The 16,629-nt window shown below is 46.9% G+C and overlaps 1 protein-coding gene across 1 annotated transcript in view; it reads left to right on the top strand.

Moving 5' to 3' along the window:
• The window catches only part of RNASET2 (ribonuclease T2), a 207,144-nt gene that overhangs the window by 150,722 nt on the left and 39,793 nt on the right, over positions 1-16,629 (top strand). The window contains exon 8 of the mRNA XM_086927241.1: positions 987-1,032. Within this exon, the coding sequence (XP_086783367.1) occupies positions 987-1,032 (46 nt within the window). The remainder of the gene's footprint in view (positions 1-986; positions 1,033-16,629) is intronic.

The following is a 16,629-nucleotide window of genomic DNA, read 5'->3' as shown; positions in this document are numbered from 1 at the left end:
AACAGATGGCGCAGCTGCTCGCTCCTGCAGGTGGATGCTGTACATGCACGAGTACTCATTGGAAACAGTGCAGTACATGCACAAATTTTCCAAAAAGTACAGACCAATTCCAAGAGGTCTTCTTGTAAGCAGCGCTTGCGCGCTGCATTAGGCTCGACCTAAAAAGGACTCACAATATGATCACCGACATCCACTGTGAGAAAATTGTGCTGCCTTAAGCCTCAACTACAAAGCAACTCAGTTTAGTATTTACTAAATAAGAGTTAATATATGTTGCCTAATAAGCCTATTTTTAAATAAACTTTTCAAATAATAAAAAAAAACTGCAGAAATGCAACATCTGGAAAAAGTAAATATTCTTAGGAAATGCACAATGAAGTAAAAATGTGGAATGTAAACGGGTACTACTACATTGTTCACTCAGATTACCTTAAGGCTGTCTAGGCTCATTTTCGAGAAATCAATCCGTGTTTTTACCTGCAAATATAAGGACAAGGACACCGTATCCAGTACAGTCCTATTTTAAAATCAGTGTTTTATTACTCCCAGGTCTGAGACCTGGCAGGACCCTACCCTCTGTAAGCCCTGCCTTGACCACTTATTTTTATCGCTTTCTATTAAGTCAAGACTGCTCATCAACGTCTTATGGTTTTTGGGGGTGGATCAGTAAGAAGAGTGCTAACAGAGGGTGGCTTCGATAGCCTTGCAAAAGATGTATTGGGAACCTCTGTATCCACAGTTTAACCAGAGCCATTATGTTTCCAGTTTGCCTTGAGTCTGAACCTGAGGCAACATAAGTTGAACTGGCAATTAATATTCAATAATCTTTTGAAGTATTCAAAGAAAGTTTAACACTTGTACATGCCATAAGCTGTGCACTTGTTGCTGTACTTCAGATGCTGATGCTGCATAGAAAGCCAGTAGAAGAGCAGTGTAACTTTTTTAATTAATGGTTCTTGTTGTAAATGATATTACTTTCTTTTCAGCTGTTTGGAAAAATCTGGGATAGTACCTTCAGCTAAATATTATCGGGTAAGTATATGCACAATTCATTGTAATCATCCTCTATAATCGTGTTTCGCCTGGGCTTCTTTAAAACCAGGTGCTCAAACTAAGTCTCATGTGATTTCTGTCTTATTTGTGTTCATATTGTGTTATTTAGGCAGAAGGCATGCATTCCTCCTACACACCGTTTAGAAATACTTGAAAATGTGTGTGTTAAGGTGGACGGTGTGTTATTGGTGGATGCCGCAGAGCTCAAAACTTTAAGACATGAAATGCACAAGTTGGGGTACAACCTTCAGCTCTGGTCCCAACTCAGGCGTACAAACTTGCTAAACACAATTGACACTTTTTGTTTGTTCAACTCCTAAACAACTCTCAAAAATAGGATTCCTCCTGTCCGCCAGCGTTGCTGCTCACGCGAGAAGGTCATCCTCCACTTTTTCATTGCCTCCTATGCTATTTATGCGTATTTCCTTCAGACGTGCCGCAAAGCTATTGCCTACAACTCGGGGGCTCTGCCACCAACCACTTTATAGTAATAAAGCATATTGCCAACAACAGGCCAAGGCTCATACATTCCCTGCTGAGTTTCTTGTTTTTCTGGGAAAGGGGCAGGCCCTATAGTATCTGCCTAATAGTGGGTTGAAATGCCCAGCCAGTGGCCCTGTTTAATTGCTCTATCACCTCCCCCCAGTAATGGGCAAGACCACACAATATGCAGGAAGTCCGCCTCGAGCTCCCAGCATCGGGAGCAGCAAGCTGCACGGCCGTCATATGATGTGCACCCCTTCCCACCCCCTTACCTGGTTTTCGTTCCCCTTCCCCCTGTTATATAGTTGAGTTGAACATCCGCTATCCCCACTTCTTGCTTTCAACAACACACAGCTATTAACATATGTTCCATCCGTCACCCTGGCATGCATAAACCCTATTCAAATAGCCTATGCACCAGGGCTGTGCCCTAAAAACCTCCATACAGCGGGACTCTAACTCGTGGAAAGCCTTCTTTGATAAAGATGTTAACCAGTGTATTAAGCTAATGATGAAACATATTGTCCCATTCCCGTCGTTTCCCCACCCTTTCTTGGTCTATATTGTAAAGAATAATCCTTGCAAGTCTCTCCCAGTGTACCATGCTATTTGGGATGTAATTTGCTTTATGCCTCCTCTTATTTCTCCCTGTTCAACTTCTACTATATAAACAGATTTGGAAAATATATGATGTGCAATGTTGTGAGGGAAGGTAGGTCTGATACACAAAGTTATACTGTATCAGTTTAAAAGGGACGTTAGAGGTAACCATGCACACCCTTTCGTGTAGCATTTCCCAGTCTGTCAGTCACGGGTTCCGCAACCACCCTTTCCCATTTATGTAGTATTTTGTGTGGTGGCACAGGGAGGCCATCTCTCAATGCCCGATATACATTGGATATAATTTTTCGCCCACCCACCCCTCTCCCAACCATGGCCAGGATCACCATCAACGTCTGGGAGGGAGGCGGCGCCTCCAGAAAGCACGGCCTCAACTGGCGTGCCTTGGAAGAAATCTTTGCGTATTGTAGATATTGTCTTGTCCCAAGAGCAAAGGACATGATAGTGTCCTCTATCATAATAAATTTATTGTCGGGGTCGAGAGCACTCATTGTGTCACAGCCTTCACCCATCCATCTATCGATCGACATAGCTCCATCTATCTTAACAAGCAGTTGCAGTGACTATAGAAACATATCTGGTGCATACATTGTTTGCTGAATCAGTCTCTTAACTGTCACTACCCAGATCCTACACACCTGCCGCACATCGTATGGTGTGTCGGGTGGCACCCCTGCTCCCATCATCAACTGGGTGGGCAGTGATGTTGCGCCATAGGAACCATGTTATAAGGCTTATGTTTTCTTGGTAAAAACTGTGCATTTGTTGGAAAAACATAAATATGAGAACTGTACATGACTGACTCCACACATTCCATCCAAATATGTTGGCCTTAGTACTGCTAGCTCACATTGCACCATCTGTAGCCAATACCTGACAAGGTAACAAATAGATTGTGCAACGTCGGAACAAGACAACCGTAACTCCCCAAGGAGATTGTGGTAACCGATCTAGAACCCTTTCGCTTAGTTACCTATGCCTACCAAAAGAGATGCACAGAAAATGCACAGTAAAGTGTTTCAATATTTATTGAAGCATTGTTATTCTTGAGTAAAATACTGTGCTGCTATAATCAATAGAAGGAAATAAAATAGTGTGATTATCATAACGAGAATGGCGAAAAAGATAAACAGTTCAACCATTTTGCTTATTACAGAGAATAAATGCTTGCATATAAGTACTATAGGGTGAGTGAATCTGACAAATCCCAGTAGGGTGATCTAATCAGACTGCCCGTCTTGGTGGAGAGCTGGGTAGCATCCCTTGCATGAAGTGAACAGGAATCAGCTGGGCTGGAATTCTGGCATGGGTCGACCTCGGTGCAAGTAACATGCTCCTCTGACTAATCAAAGGGTTGATGTCATATATCTGATATCATCCCTATTATAGAATGGCTGTCACAGTGAGAGGCCTTCTATAATCTTCAGGCATGACGAAGTATGGATGTGTTTGGCGGTGTCAACACACATCAGAACCTGGTACTTTCATATGTCAAGAAAAGTACACAGAGACAAATTTGAAGTGTCAAGATACATATCTTGCTCCTTCATCCCTCCCTTCTATCTGATTTTGTCTTGCTTACCTCGTTCTGCCACTACATCATTCTGTAACGTTGTTAAGTGATTCTGAGGGATACTTCTTACTGCAAATTCCTCACATTTAGAATATCCAGAGGTGCCTGATTGGATCCTGGACATTTTTCAAGATAACCCCTGTGCACAGTAGGTGGCTTTGTGCAGCTCCGCACCACACCCAGTTAGCACTGTAAACGATGACTGGAGCCGCATATAAGCACCATTCAGGCATGCTGACGTCTGTTCCTTTATTTCCACACCGATATAGAGCTATGTCCTAACTTTTTCTCGCCATTTGCCAGTTTTTTTTTACAAATTATTTTCCATTGTGCAAGGGAACATGTCCCACAATCATGTGTCTAACAGATCCCCACTGTGTTTGTGTTTGGGTTTAGTCCATGACTCAAAGTCGTACCAAGAATGTGCGTTATGCACCTGTCGATGATTCAGTGCTGCAAAAGTAAGCTGTGTGTCACTCAGCAATGTAGAAAGCCACGTAGGTCCTATTCCTGTGCAAAGTTGAGCACAGTCCTTTTCCTGCTCTTGGGGCTGCTCCTGCGATACGTTTTCATCACGGTGCAGGTCTTCGGGTAAGGCAAAGTCCGAAAAGATAAGAATACAAGGAAACCGCATTACGATTCCCATCAAGCTGCACAACCATTAATTCGGAAAGTGAGGAGAGTCGGATGGTGGGGAAATTGCTTGCCTGGTCAGGCAGAGTTCAGCAGGAAGCCACATTAATTACAGAATTGGAAGAACCAGAGACCAGGGTATTGAGTTCTGACAAGGTAAAAATTGCAAAAATCTTTGTGGCCCATTATTACAAGTTCTATACAACTAAATATACGGTGTCAAAGGAGGCGATAAATCAATATTTTGAGGTCATCTATCTCCCACAGCTGACAACTGACCAAGCAGAGGAAATAAGTGCTGAAACTACCATAACTGAAATTAAGAGTCCTCTCGCCATAATACCGGGTGGAAAGGCCTCAGGAAATGATGGTCTGACAACTGAGTTCTATAAGGTATTCTCAGAGGACCTAGCACTGTTTTTGGTAGACCTCTTTAACTTTGTGTGAATAGGAGGGGAGGTTCCTTCTACTATTAAGGAGTCCAGTATAGTAAGTTTTGTAGAACAGGACAAGAGCCCTAAAAATGTCAACTCTTATAGACCAATCAGTCTGCTGAATTTTGATTATAAAATACAAAGAAAATCTGGGCAAATCTATAGCACAGAAGGTAATACCTAAAGACCAGAAGGAGTTTGTCTCCGGAAGATACATATCATTAAACACTGTTTTTTTTAGTTCAAGAGATTGATTCTATTAACACTAACAAACTGCCTGTATTAATCATGACAGTGGACGGTAGCTGATAAAACATTTGATCTAGTTAACTGGGATGCTCCCTTTGCTGTCCTTGCAAAGTTGGCATTTCCAATACAGATATCAAGGGGTTGAGGCCCAAGTTTTTACAAACTCTCAGTTAGCAGTAAGTGTGGCCATAAGGCCAGGAACTCGCCAGGGATGTCCTTTATCCCCCGCTCTGTATGCGTTTTTTATAGAACCTTTCGCTGTTAAGATTATCTGCAGATAAAAGCACCTCTGTCAGGTATGTCTACATTGAAATGGTTTGCAGATGACATTATTCTTTACCTTAGGCCAGAGGAACAGAAAATCAGGACAACATTGATAGAATGTATGCGGTTTGAATCTATTGGTGGATATCAAATTAATCATAATAAAACTGAAATCCTGCTACTCTGCGCAAGTAGTCAAATCCTTCCAAGTTTTTTGCAACGGCAAGCTCCATCTCTAGACTTTAATCGATATTTAGGGATCTACGTTACTAACAGGTATGAGGAACTTTCTAATTGAATTACTTAGCGATGATTTCAAAGATTAGAAATCTATTAGATAGATGGACCCTTCTTCTACTTACATTAATCGGTAGGGTAGCCCTTATAAAAATGTCCATTTCACCATTATTAATATTCTTATTTTCAAGCGTGCGGATTAAAATCAACATGTCGTATTTTAAGAAGTTGAAAGTAATGCTTTGTCAATTTATTTGGAAAAAAAAGACATCATGCGTAAGACTTCCAGTGCTTCAACTCGACATAAGGCAAGGGGGGTTGGCACTTCCCCAAATGCGAACGTATTATTATTTTTTTTAAATATATCTTTTATTGAAATCACAGAATAAAAGGCAATTCCATTGGTACACCATGCAGTCGGTCACATCTCAAGGATGTCTGTCACAGTCGCGGGGCACATCACAAATCTCAATGGTACAGTGTTACATACAGTTCAACGATGATGTAATATAACTGTTCCCGTCTGTTCAGTATATTGTACAAATTATTTCAATAAAGAATAAGAAAAAAGAAATGAATGAACAATATGAAACAGGAGCTAAGCCTAAAAAGGGGACTGAGGTGGGAGTGTGGTCATCGATCGCTCAGATGCTGGGTGCGTGATTTAGGGCTGGGATCTGTCTGTGCATTATGGAGCCATGGGTGTCTTGGAGTGGTGTTGGTAGGTCGTCTCTGAGCGGCGGGGAGGGTCAAGGGGCTCGGGCAGTGGGTGTGGTGTGTGCTTAGGGCGTCAGGTGGAGTTGCCCTGCGTTGGTTACTGTGTGTCTACGCCTGCGGGTGCTGCAGTGGCATCTGGAGGTTGGGTGGTTAGGTCTCTACCGGGGGTGTCAAGGTCACAATTTATGTTTGTTGGTGTGGTGGGCTCCGTTTGAATATCTTTGTGCAAGGAGCCTAGCATTTCGTCCCACAATGTTGCGATCGGGAACTTCCGCAGTTTCCTCATTGCGCAGTGTGATGCTTTCCGCTTTCGCCCAGTTGTCTAGGGAGGCACGCCAATGCGTCATCAGGGGGGGGGTGGGTCGTTTCCAGTGTTTCGTGATCAGCCGTTTGGCCGTTATGAGGCCTAGATCCCAGAAACGAGAGGGGACTTTGTTGTGCTTGGTTCGTTTGTATATGCCTAGTATGCATGCCTCCCACGTGTGTGGTATTTTCATGTCGGTGCAACGTTCCAGTATCGGTAGTAGTGTCTGCCAATATGTTTGGAGGTGCGGGCAGCGCCATAGCATGTGCAACATGTCTGCGCCCTCCAGGGCACACCGCGGGCAACTGGCTGCGGGCCCGGGAAGTATGAATTAATTTTGTCTGGGGATAGGTACGCACGGTGCAGAATGTAGAATTGGATTAGCTTGAATCGTGCATTTCGTGGGATGTTTCTCGGGCCCGTTAACATTGTCCACTCCCCCTCTGTCCAGTCCCTGCCCCTGTCAGCCGCCCACTTGTCCCGTAGTGGCTGTAGGATTTGTTGCGTGTGTGACAGTAGTGCGTAGGTCAGCCAGTGTACTACATGTGTGCCATTTCCCATGACATGTAGATGCTGTATTAGTTGGTGTGTGGGTGGTTCCTCCGCTATTGTTCCCCACTTTTGCGAGTATGTCAGTACTATGGAGGCGTGCAGTAGAAACTGCCCCGCCGGGAGACCAGTATCCTCAGCCAGTGTCGCAAAAGGTAGTAATGCGCCATCGGCATATAGGTCCGCCATGGTGTCCACCCCTGTCGTGTCCAGTGTTCTAGTGCTGCCTCTGAGATGACAGTTGAGGCTGTGGGCGTGCCCAGGAGTGGCAACGCGGGTGCGTACGGTTTAGTATGTTTAGTGAGCTTCAGGCTCCTGGTGTAGCATGTAACAGCCACGGCCGTGTGCAGTTGAGTTGCTCTTCTGGTGGTTGCCAAGGGGTGGAAGAGGGAGTGGATCTGGGCGTGTGTCAACATACCAGCAGCCGTGGCGGTGTCTGCCAGGTTTCTGCCCGCTAGCCAGGTCGTCACCCACTGTAACTGCGCCGCTAGATAATAGAGTTCTAGGTTTGGTACTGCGAGGCCCCCATCATTGACTGGGGCGTAGAGTTTCCTCAGGGCCACCCTAGGCCTTCCGGTATTCCATAACAGATCCCTAACCATGGTCTCCAGTTCTTTGAAAGTGCGGGCTCGGACATATGTTGGGATGTTGGCAAAATAGTACAGAAGTCTGGGTAAGACGATCATCTTCGTCAGTGTCACTCTGCTTGGTACATTAAGTGGGAGCGTCTTCCAGAAGGAAATTTGGGATCTAATGGATGTTATGGCGCGTGTGAGGTTGCCATCCAGGATGTCCTGGGGTGTTCTGTAGATGTATATGCCTAAATACTTGAACATTGTGTGGTGCCATGGTAGCCGTTCGCCTTGGATCACTATCTCTGTGTCCGGGACGTCTGGACCAGTTGACCTTAAGGCCCGACACGGTTCCAAAGGACTGGAAGATTTCTGACAGTTCCGGCGGTATGCAGGTGAGGTCTTTGACGTATAAAAGCAAGTCATCCGCATATAGCGATACTATGTGTATTCCGTCCGCTAGAGGGATGCCCCAGTGTGTGCCCCTGGCACGTAATGTCTCGGCTAGGGGTTCTATCGCTAGCGAAAACAGCAAAGGGGACAGTGGGCAGCCTTGCCTAGTGCCGCGCCGAACCTTGATGGAGTCAGACATCAGTTTGCCTGTGCGAACTCGCACTTCCGGTTGATTATATAATAGTCCGACTAGTTCGATGAAGTCGTCGCCTAAGTCGAACTTGCGCAAGACAGACAGAAGGTAAGGCCATTCGACCGAGTCGAATACCTTCTCTAGGTCGAGAACCAGGCAACCCGAGCGTGGCCAGTCTGGTAATGCGTAGGCCTGGACACGGAACAGCCTTCTTATATTGTGGGAGGTGCATCTGGCGGGCACAAAGCCATTTTGGTCAGCGTGCACCAAGGCAGGCACCAGGGCTGCCAGGCGTCTGGCCAGGGTCGACGCCAATATCTTGTAATCCGTGTTTAACAGCGCCAACGGTCTGTACGACCCAAGAAGCATGCCGTCACGGTCCGGCTTGAGGAGAGACACCAGCGTCGCCTCGTTTATTGACTTAGGCAGTGCTGAGTCATCCAGCGCCGCCGAATACACCCTGAGGAGTTCGGGGATGAGTATGTCGGAGTAGGCTTTGTAATATTCCGCCGGTAACCCATCTGGGCCAGGGGCTTTACCATTCGAGAGTGCGAATATGGCCTCTCGTAACTCATCTGCTTCCAGGGGGGCACCCAGGTCGTCACGTTGGTCGTCTGTTATGATGGGCAGCGCTATGTCATCTAGGTATGATTCGATGGTCGCGCGCGTGGCCGGCAAGCGGGACTGGTACAGCGCACTGTAGTGCGTCACAAATGCTCTGTGTATCTGCGTCTGGGTGTATACCGCCTGGCCATTGGCCAGGCGAATCACTGTCACTGGCGATGTGCGTTCCTCGCGTTGTATTAGCCAGGTTAACAACTTGCCAGGTTTATCCCCGATGTGGTGTGTACGTGCTGAGTGGGCCGTATAGTTGATGTGTTTCAACCGATCTATCAGTTTGTCGTGTTCCGCACGTGCTTCTTGCAAGGTAGCGCTGTCGTCAGTGGTCGCTGCCTGTTTTGTTTGGTGCAGGGTGGACTCCAGGCGCTTGAGGTCCATTTCTAGCTGGCGTCGGGAGTGAGCCTGTGTGCCCAGACAGTGCCCCCTGAGGACCACCTTGAACGCGTCCCATTCTATTTGTGGTGACGATGCCGTGCCAGTGTTGTCTTCAAAATATTGCGCTGTTTGTGCAGCTATGGAGCTCCGGAGCGGACCGTCCAGTAGGAGATCAGGCTGCAGCCTCCATGTGGGAATCGGGGGTCGCGGTTGCTCCCAGAACAGGTCTATAATATGTGGGTTATGATCAGAGTGCGTGCGGTCCATGTAACAAGTGTCAGCGATGTGTGGTAAGAGCTCGCTAGATACCATGAACCTATCTAGCCGTACATATAGTGCGTGAGCCCCCGAGTAATATGAGTAGTGTCTAGTGTTTGGGTTGCGGCTGCGCCATGTGTCGTGTATATCCCATTGGGTGGCCCATGCTTCGAGCGAGTTCGCGGTGTGTTGAGCCTGTGAGTTGGGGGGTGGAGGGTGTGAGTGATCCAGAGCAGTGTCCAGTGTGCTATTGTAGTCCCCACCTAGGATCCAGGGGATTCCGTGCCAGGGGGCTAATGTGGCTGATAATTTTGCTAGAAAGTCTGCCAATCCAGTATTGGGCGCGTACACCGAGACCAGGACCAGTGGGTTACCGTCGAGCCTGCCATGTATCGCGACATACCGCCCCTCCGGATCTATATGTGTTTCCAACGTCGTCCAGGGTATGCCCGGTCTAACCCACACCAGTGTTCCCTTAGCATAGGACGAGAAACCCGTGGCATGTAGCTGTCCGCGCCACCTGCGTCTCAGTGTGGGTACTTCCGCCTTGCTAAGGTGCGTCTCTTGAAGTAGAGCGATTTGGACGTGGTGTCGTTTCAAATAGGAGTGAATCTGAAAGCGGCGTGTAGGTGTGTGAATACCTCGCACGTTCCACGTGCACATCTTAACAGCTGACATTACATTGTAAAGCGAGCTCCCCCGCCCAGGCCCCTCTGTCCCTCCCTATGCACTCCATGTCCGCCACCCGACAGGCGTCACCTTCAAATGTGTTAAGACGTATAAGCTTTGACCACTTCAATGTGAACGAGGAAGGGGGGGAAAACATGGCCAACAAAACATGCAGCAGGGGTTTGCTACGCCATTGGCGTCAGACCGTGTCTGTTGGCGGGGTCTGCGCCGTCTTCTGCTGCTCCCAGGTTGTCGTCGGGGCGCGGGCCTGTGTGTGTCTTAGGGACCGTGTCTACTCCGCTGTCCAGCCAGGCCTCCACGTCCGTGGGTTCAGTGAAGAAGTGAGTGCGTTCTCCCGCCACCACTCGCAATGTCGCAGGAAATAACAGGGAATACTGCAGCCCTAGTTGTCTCAGGCGCTTTTTCACCTCCAGAAACGAATGCCGCTGCCGCTGTACTTGTATCGTGTAGTCCGGGAAGAACATCACGGTCGCATTGTCAATCCGGATCTCGTGGAGCTTGCGCGTTTCCCGTAAAATTGTATCCCTGTCCCGGTAATTCAATATGCGGAGCAGCATGGGTCTGGGATTGGATCCCGTCGCTAGTGGTTTGGTAGGGACTCTGTGGGCCCGCTCTATCACAAAGTGAGGGGATAGTGATCCTTCCGGTAGCAGATCTTTCAGCCATTGTTCCATATGTTTCTCGGGGGTTCTTCCCTCCCATTTCTCCGGGACCCCCACGAGGCGTACGTTGTTTCTGCGTGCCCTGCCTTCCGCGTCCTCCGCCCTGTCTTCGAGGAATTCCACTCTGTTCAATAAATCCTGTATCTGCTTGTGCGACTGGTCCGCTTGAGGCTTGAGCGCTTTCATGTCCCCCTCCAGGGTCGTGGTGCGCTCCGACAATTTTTTATGGTCCGCTCTCAAATGAGTCAAGTCTATGGCCACGCTATCGATTTTCGTGGCTAGGGACGTACGGGTCAATTGTATGGATTCCTCCAATCTCTCCATGGCTGCCAGCATGGTGTCTAATTTCGCCGTTGTTTGGTCTGAGTCGGGGCCTTTCCCAGATTTGTCCATTTTGCCCTTTAAGTTGGAGCCACTGGCCCCCTTTCCAGTTCGAGTTCTGGGCCCAGTAGACATCAGACTACGTACTGCTCCACCACCTCAGCCTGGAGATCTGGAGAGAGTGATCACCTCGTCACCGCGGCCTTATGAAGGAGGTGGGCGCGGCGTTGCCTCGTGTGGTCCGGCGCCGACTTGGCTGTTGAGAGGTTGGATGTATATAGCAATATGCCGGCGTGTGGTATGAGTTATGTGGATGTCCGCACCCACGTGGTGTCGAGGGCCTCAGGTTCGCTATGTGTCCCGGGAAGTATGCGCCTGGGGGCCCCTGCTACTCTACACCGTGTGGCGGACGTTCTGGCGCTCCGCGCCGTCCTCCGGATCCGCCCAGCAATGGCGTCTGTGGAGGCGTCTGGCTCCTTCTCTCCGACTGTCGCTGCGCACCATCCACCGCCAGTAGCGCGTGCTTGACTGACCTTCTCAGGCTGAATCCGGTTACCCGGCTCGCGTGGGGGTTGATGGTGAGGCTCCGGGAATGTTGCGCCCCTTCGCCACAGGTCGTCGTCTTCCCAGCCGGCTCCGGTTTGTCTCCAGTCAGCTTCTGGAGGTCTCGGGCGTTGCTTGATTGCACCAGCAGCGTGTGCAGGGTCTGTGGGTAGGCCTTAGAGTGAGGCCTGCAGCACGTGGCGAAGCCCCGGCCTGGCCTGGTCGCACGCCAGGGCCGGATGCAGTGTGGACGGTTCTGGCGTCTCGGAACTCTCGGTGCGGCGCGGAAGCGCCGATCGCCTCCAAAGTCGGCAGGGAGTCGGAGAATAGTGTCCCACTGCCGCGCCGTCGGCCCTCGGCTGGTTTCGGGTCTGATTTACCGGATAATTACACCGGGAAGGGGAGCTCGGAGCGGAGCTCTACCCCGAGGCGTCCATTCACGTCGCGTGCTTAGCCACGCCCCCCCAAATGCGAACGTATTATGAAGCTACTTTTGTAGCTATATTGGCTAGAATGCTAAATGGCAAGGAATCATTGGGTTGTTTTTTTATGGATAAGTTGGTGCAGTACGCAGAATCTCAGACTTCAGTTTTTATCAAAACAGCAAAACTCCCAAAAAAGACTCGATATAAGACATTACAGGAATTTGGGGATAGAATACGGGCATTCCATCATATGAAGGCTCAAACAGCAGGATATGAGTTTTTTAAACTCTCGGAATGCAAAATGCTGGGCCTTCATATACAGAATAGCCAGATAAGATTCTGGAACAATAACGGGTTTAGGGAATTAGGCCATTTTATAGTCTGGGGGAGATGTTTAAAATGGCAGGAGATCCAGGCTAGGTGTGAAGCTAGCTGCAAGCTGTATTTTTAGGGTTTTCTCAGATTACTCAATTTGTGAAAATGTTTGCTCTGCATTAAGCAATGTCCCTGCGCCCCTAATGACAGGCCTTTATAGAGATAAACTAAGGGGAGTTGGAAACTGGTACAGACTTTTACGGAATCAAAGGGAAAGCTCTCTATTAACAAGCTTTTTAGGTAAGATTTCCCAAGAAACACTGCACTTTTTCAGAACTAGAGTGGCAGGAGATTGAGATGCATGGCAATAAAGCACTATGAGCAGCAAATTTCAAAAGAATGGCATTTTATCACGCTGGATGTCTTATTATACACCAACGTGCACATGCATCAATGTCAATTGCATTCGCAAACGGTGCGAATCGCAATTTTCGGCCGTTTGCGAATGCAATTGACAAAATTGGGATGCATCATGTTTTTCGCAATTTTAGAAATCGCAATCATGTTGCGATTTCTAAGACTGCGATTGCATTTAAGAAATCGCAATTTGAGATTTCTTAAATGCAATGCATGAACATTTTAAATTTGCGAATTCGCAAATAGGGAAGAGGTAAATTACCATGAAGTTGACCTTCATGGTAATTTGCGAAAACTTTTAAAAATGCACAAAAGCGCATTTTTGAAAGTTTCATTTTACACACACACAAATGCCCTTGGGGCATTTGTGTGTGAAAAATGCACTTAAAGTTATATTTCAGGGGTGCAGGGGGGGGGTCCTTTGGACCCCCCCCTGCACCCTTGAAATTGCATTCTCAATTTGCGAATCGCAAATTGAGAATGACTTCCCATTGATTCCTATGGGTCTCTTAGCCCATAGGAATCAATTATAAGGGATTCCTTAATTGCGATTCGCAAATTGTGAATCGCAATTAAGGAATTTTTAGAAATCGCAAAAAAAATTGCTTGATGCAAGCCTTTGCGATTTCTTAATTGCGATTCCTTAATTTTCGCAATTAAGAAATCGCAAACGGCAACAATGATGCATGTGGCCGCAATAGTTTTACATAAAATGTATTCAGAAGTAGAGGACAATTGCTTTCGCTGCCAAAAGATGGGTCAGGGGGGTTGGCTACATACTTTTGTTACCAGTCTGCTCTTAACTCAGTTCTGGGAGAAAGTGTTTTCTGCCCTCAACAAGGGCTTACTTATAAAATTAAAACCAGAACCAGAGATAGCATTGGTTGGGTTTGTAAGGCAGAGCTCTAATGCCCCAATTTCCCAAGGGGAAAAAGAGTTTATAGCAATTTCCGCTTTAGTAGCACGGTTCTTGGTCCTTCAGAATTGGAGGACAACTAAAGCTCCAACCTACCTAAAGTGGCATACAAAAATGTCACGTAGTAAAACCTTTGAGGAAGCCTATGCAAAAAGGGAAGGGGCAATTAAGAAATTCTGGGTAGTTTGGAAATTTATGGATGAAACGAGAAAGTAAAATATATAGCACTTTATACTGATAAAGGATGGTTAATTCTTGGTGGACAAGTTATATCTATTATTTAAGGAAGAAAGGATTCAAAGTGGTATTTAATGATTTGTTATCCGTAATGGTGAAAATATTGGCTTAATTATGTAAAAGCTGCTATGCACTGCACTTTAGCTTTAGTATTTAGGATAGGTAGGAGATTTGTGCTGTTAATAAGCTGAATGTAATAATCTGATCATGTCACGCTGCTTAGCACTGCACTTCACTAGCTGCATTGTGGATGGGCGTGGGGCCAGTGCCTGTGTGCGACAAAGTTGTGGGAAATACTTAACTCTAGCCATAAGCCAATTTTATAAGCTACTAACATTTGATGTATTGTGAATTGTTTAATTATGTAAAATCTGCTATGCAGCGCACTTTAGTTTCTGAATTCAGGAAAAGAGGGAGACTTGTGTCTCTAATAAGCTGAATTCAATAACTTGATTAAACTGTACTGCACTGCACTTTACTATCTGCATTTGGGATGGGCGCCGAGTTGCTCCTGCTTGGAATGGAGTATTGTGAATGGCTTAATTGTGTAAAGGCTACTATTCACCTCACTTTAGTTTCTGTATTTAGGATAAGAGGGATACTTGTGTCTTTAGTAAGCTGAACTTAACCTGATCAAACTGCTTTGCATGGCACTTTACTATCTCTATATGGGATTGGTGCAGTAGTTGCGCCTGTTTGGGATGAAGATGTGGGAAATGCATGATTCCAGCCATAAGTTAATAAGCTTTTAATCAACAAATATATGTATTATGAATGATTTTCTTGCTCTGTTATAATCTGCTCCATTAAAATAATAATAATAATAATAATAATAATAATAATTTTCCCTTGGTTGCAAAAAACGAACCTATGGGAGTCAGAATCATTTATTTTCTCCAACTGAGGCAGGCCACAGCATTCATAAGGTGGGTCCTGCACATACTTCAGCAGAGCTGCACCCTGCCTTTCCTTTTTGACCCACCCCATCTTCCACCTACATCAGAGTGGCTTTCAGGGGACCTCTCTGTCTTGCTGCAGGAAATTCAGGCTCTTTTGGGGGAAAGGAGACATCGAGAGAGAGAGAGTCCTGGCCTTGAAAATCAGAACTAGATATTACTCACATTGTTTTGACTTGTGCTGAAAACGGGTGGATGCTTTCATCCTATTTTAGATTTTCAATCTCGCAATTTCTCTCTGTGGAATCATAAATTCAAGACATTCACCCTTACCCATGTTCTAGCTGCCCTGGATCTAGGAGACTGGTCTGGTAGAGCTGGACTTGTAGGATCCTTAGTTTCATGTTCTAAATCACAGTGGGCCACACACATTTTCAGTTTTCTGTGCTTCGTTTTAACCTCACTAGTGTCCCTCAGATTTTCATGAAAGGGAAGGTTTGTAGTTTCAGCATACCTTCATACCTTCAAGGTTGGGTGTACCAGTTGTCCACTTTCTTGATAACTAGCTTTTGAAGACCGGCACACCACAGTAAGTTGTGGACCACCTCCAGATGACATTGAACTTCCTCTCATTGTTTGAATTCCCGATCGACGTGCCAAAGTTACACCTGGCCCTTTTGCTTAGGTTCCTCTTCATTGAAGCCATCCTGATTATGGTGCTTTACCGGGCCTACCCTCCAGATCAGAGAGTCCAGGACATTCAGGCTACGATCCCTGTGTTTTGGCCTCGGTCGTGGGTCTCTGTTAAGTTGGCTCTCAGGTTTCATGGACTATTGTTATCCACCATCCTGCTCATTGACCATACCAGGTGGCGTATGTGGGCCCTGCAGTGTGATATGAAGCATCAGTCGGTCCAGCACCAGGGTAATTGATGAGATTCAATCAAGATTTCAGAGGAGACTGTAAAAGATCTCCAGTGGTGGCTGTTTCACCACGGCTAACCCCGTCTCCCAACCCCAACTAGAGCTGATGGTGGTGATAGATGCATTGCTGCAGTGTTATATTGCAGATGTGGGGACCCATCTCCACATCATCCTGTTGCTGTTGCAGGCCATTCGTTTAACATTGAAAGCCTTCCTGCCATCCACCAAGGGGTGGCTGGTTCAGGTCCGCATGTACAACACCAGCGCCATTTGGCATTGCAATAAACAGGGTGGAGTAGCGTCATGGGCCCCATGTTAAGAGGCCTTATTCCAAAGATGGTGCAGGTCACCTACTGGCAGGGAGGAGAACCCGTACTCAATATCTTAGTCGCCATCAAGAACACACAATGCTAACACTTCATTGTGGAGATTCTAAGAAGATTCTCTCTCTCTGAGATGCATTCTGCCTAGAATGGAGCACAGGATTCCTTTATGCCTACCCGCCACTAGCTCTCTTGCCCTGAGTTCTGAAGAAGATCAGGAACGACCAAGCCCAAGACACCGAATGGCTCCCAATTAGGCGAGGTGAGTGTGTTACCTCGAACGTTTCGCAATGAAAATTTGTCCTCAGATCAGACTGCGTCTTCAGGAGGATGTTTTGTTGCAGCAGCAGGCCAGGCTCTTGCACCCAGGTCAGTAGCGGCAGTGGACTACATTTGATCTACCTGAAATAGCGGATGTCATCCTTGTGACCA

Source organism: Lissotriton vulgaris, chromosome 6, assembly GCF_964263255.1.
Source record: "Lissotriton vulgaris chromosome 6, aLisVul1.2, whole genome shotgun sequence".
Taxonomy (NCBI): Eukaryota; Metazoa; Chordata; class Amphibia; order Caudata; family Salamandridae; genus Lissotriton; species Lissotriton vulgaris.
The sequence above is the reverse complement of the archived record's forward strand: the minus strand, read 5'-3'. Positions and strand labels throughout refer to the sequence as shown.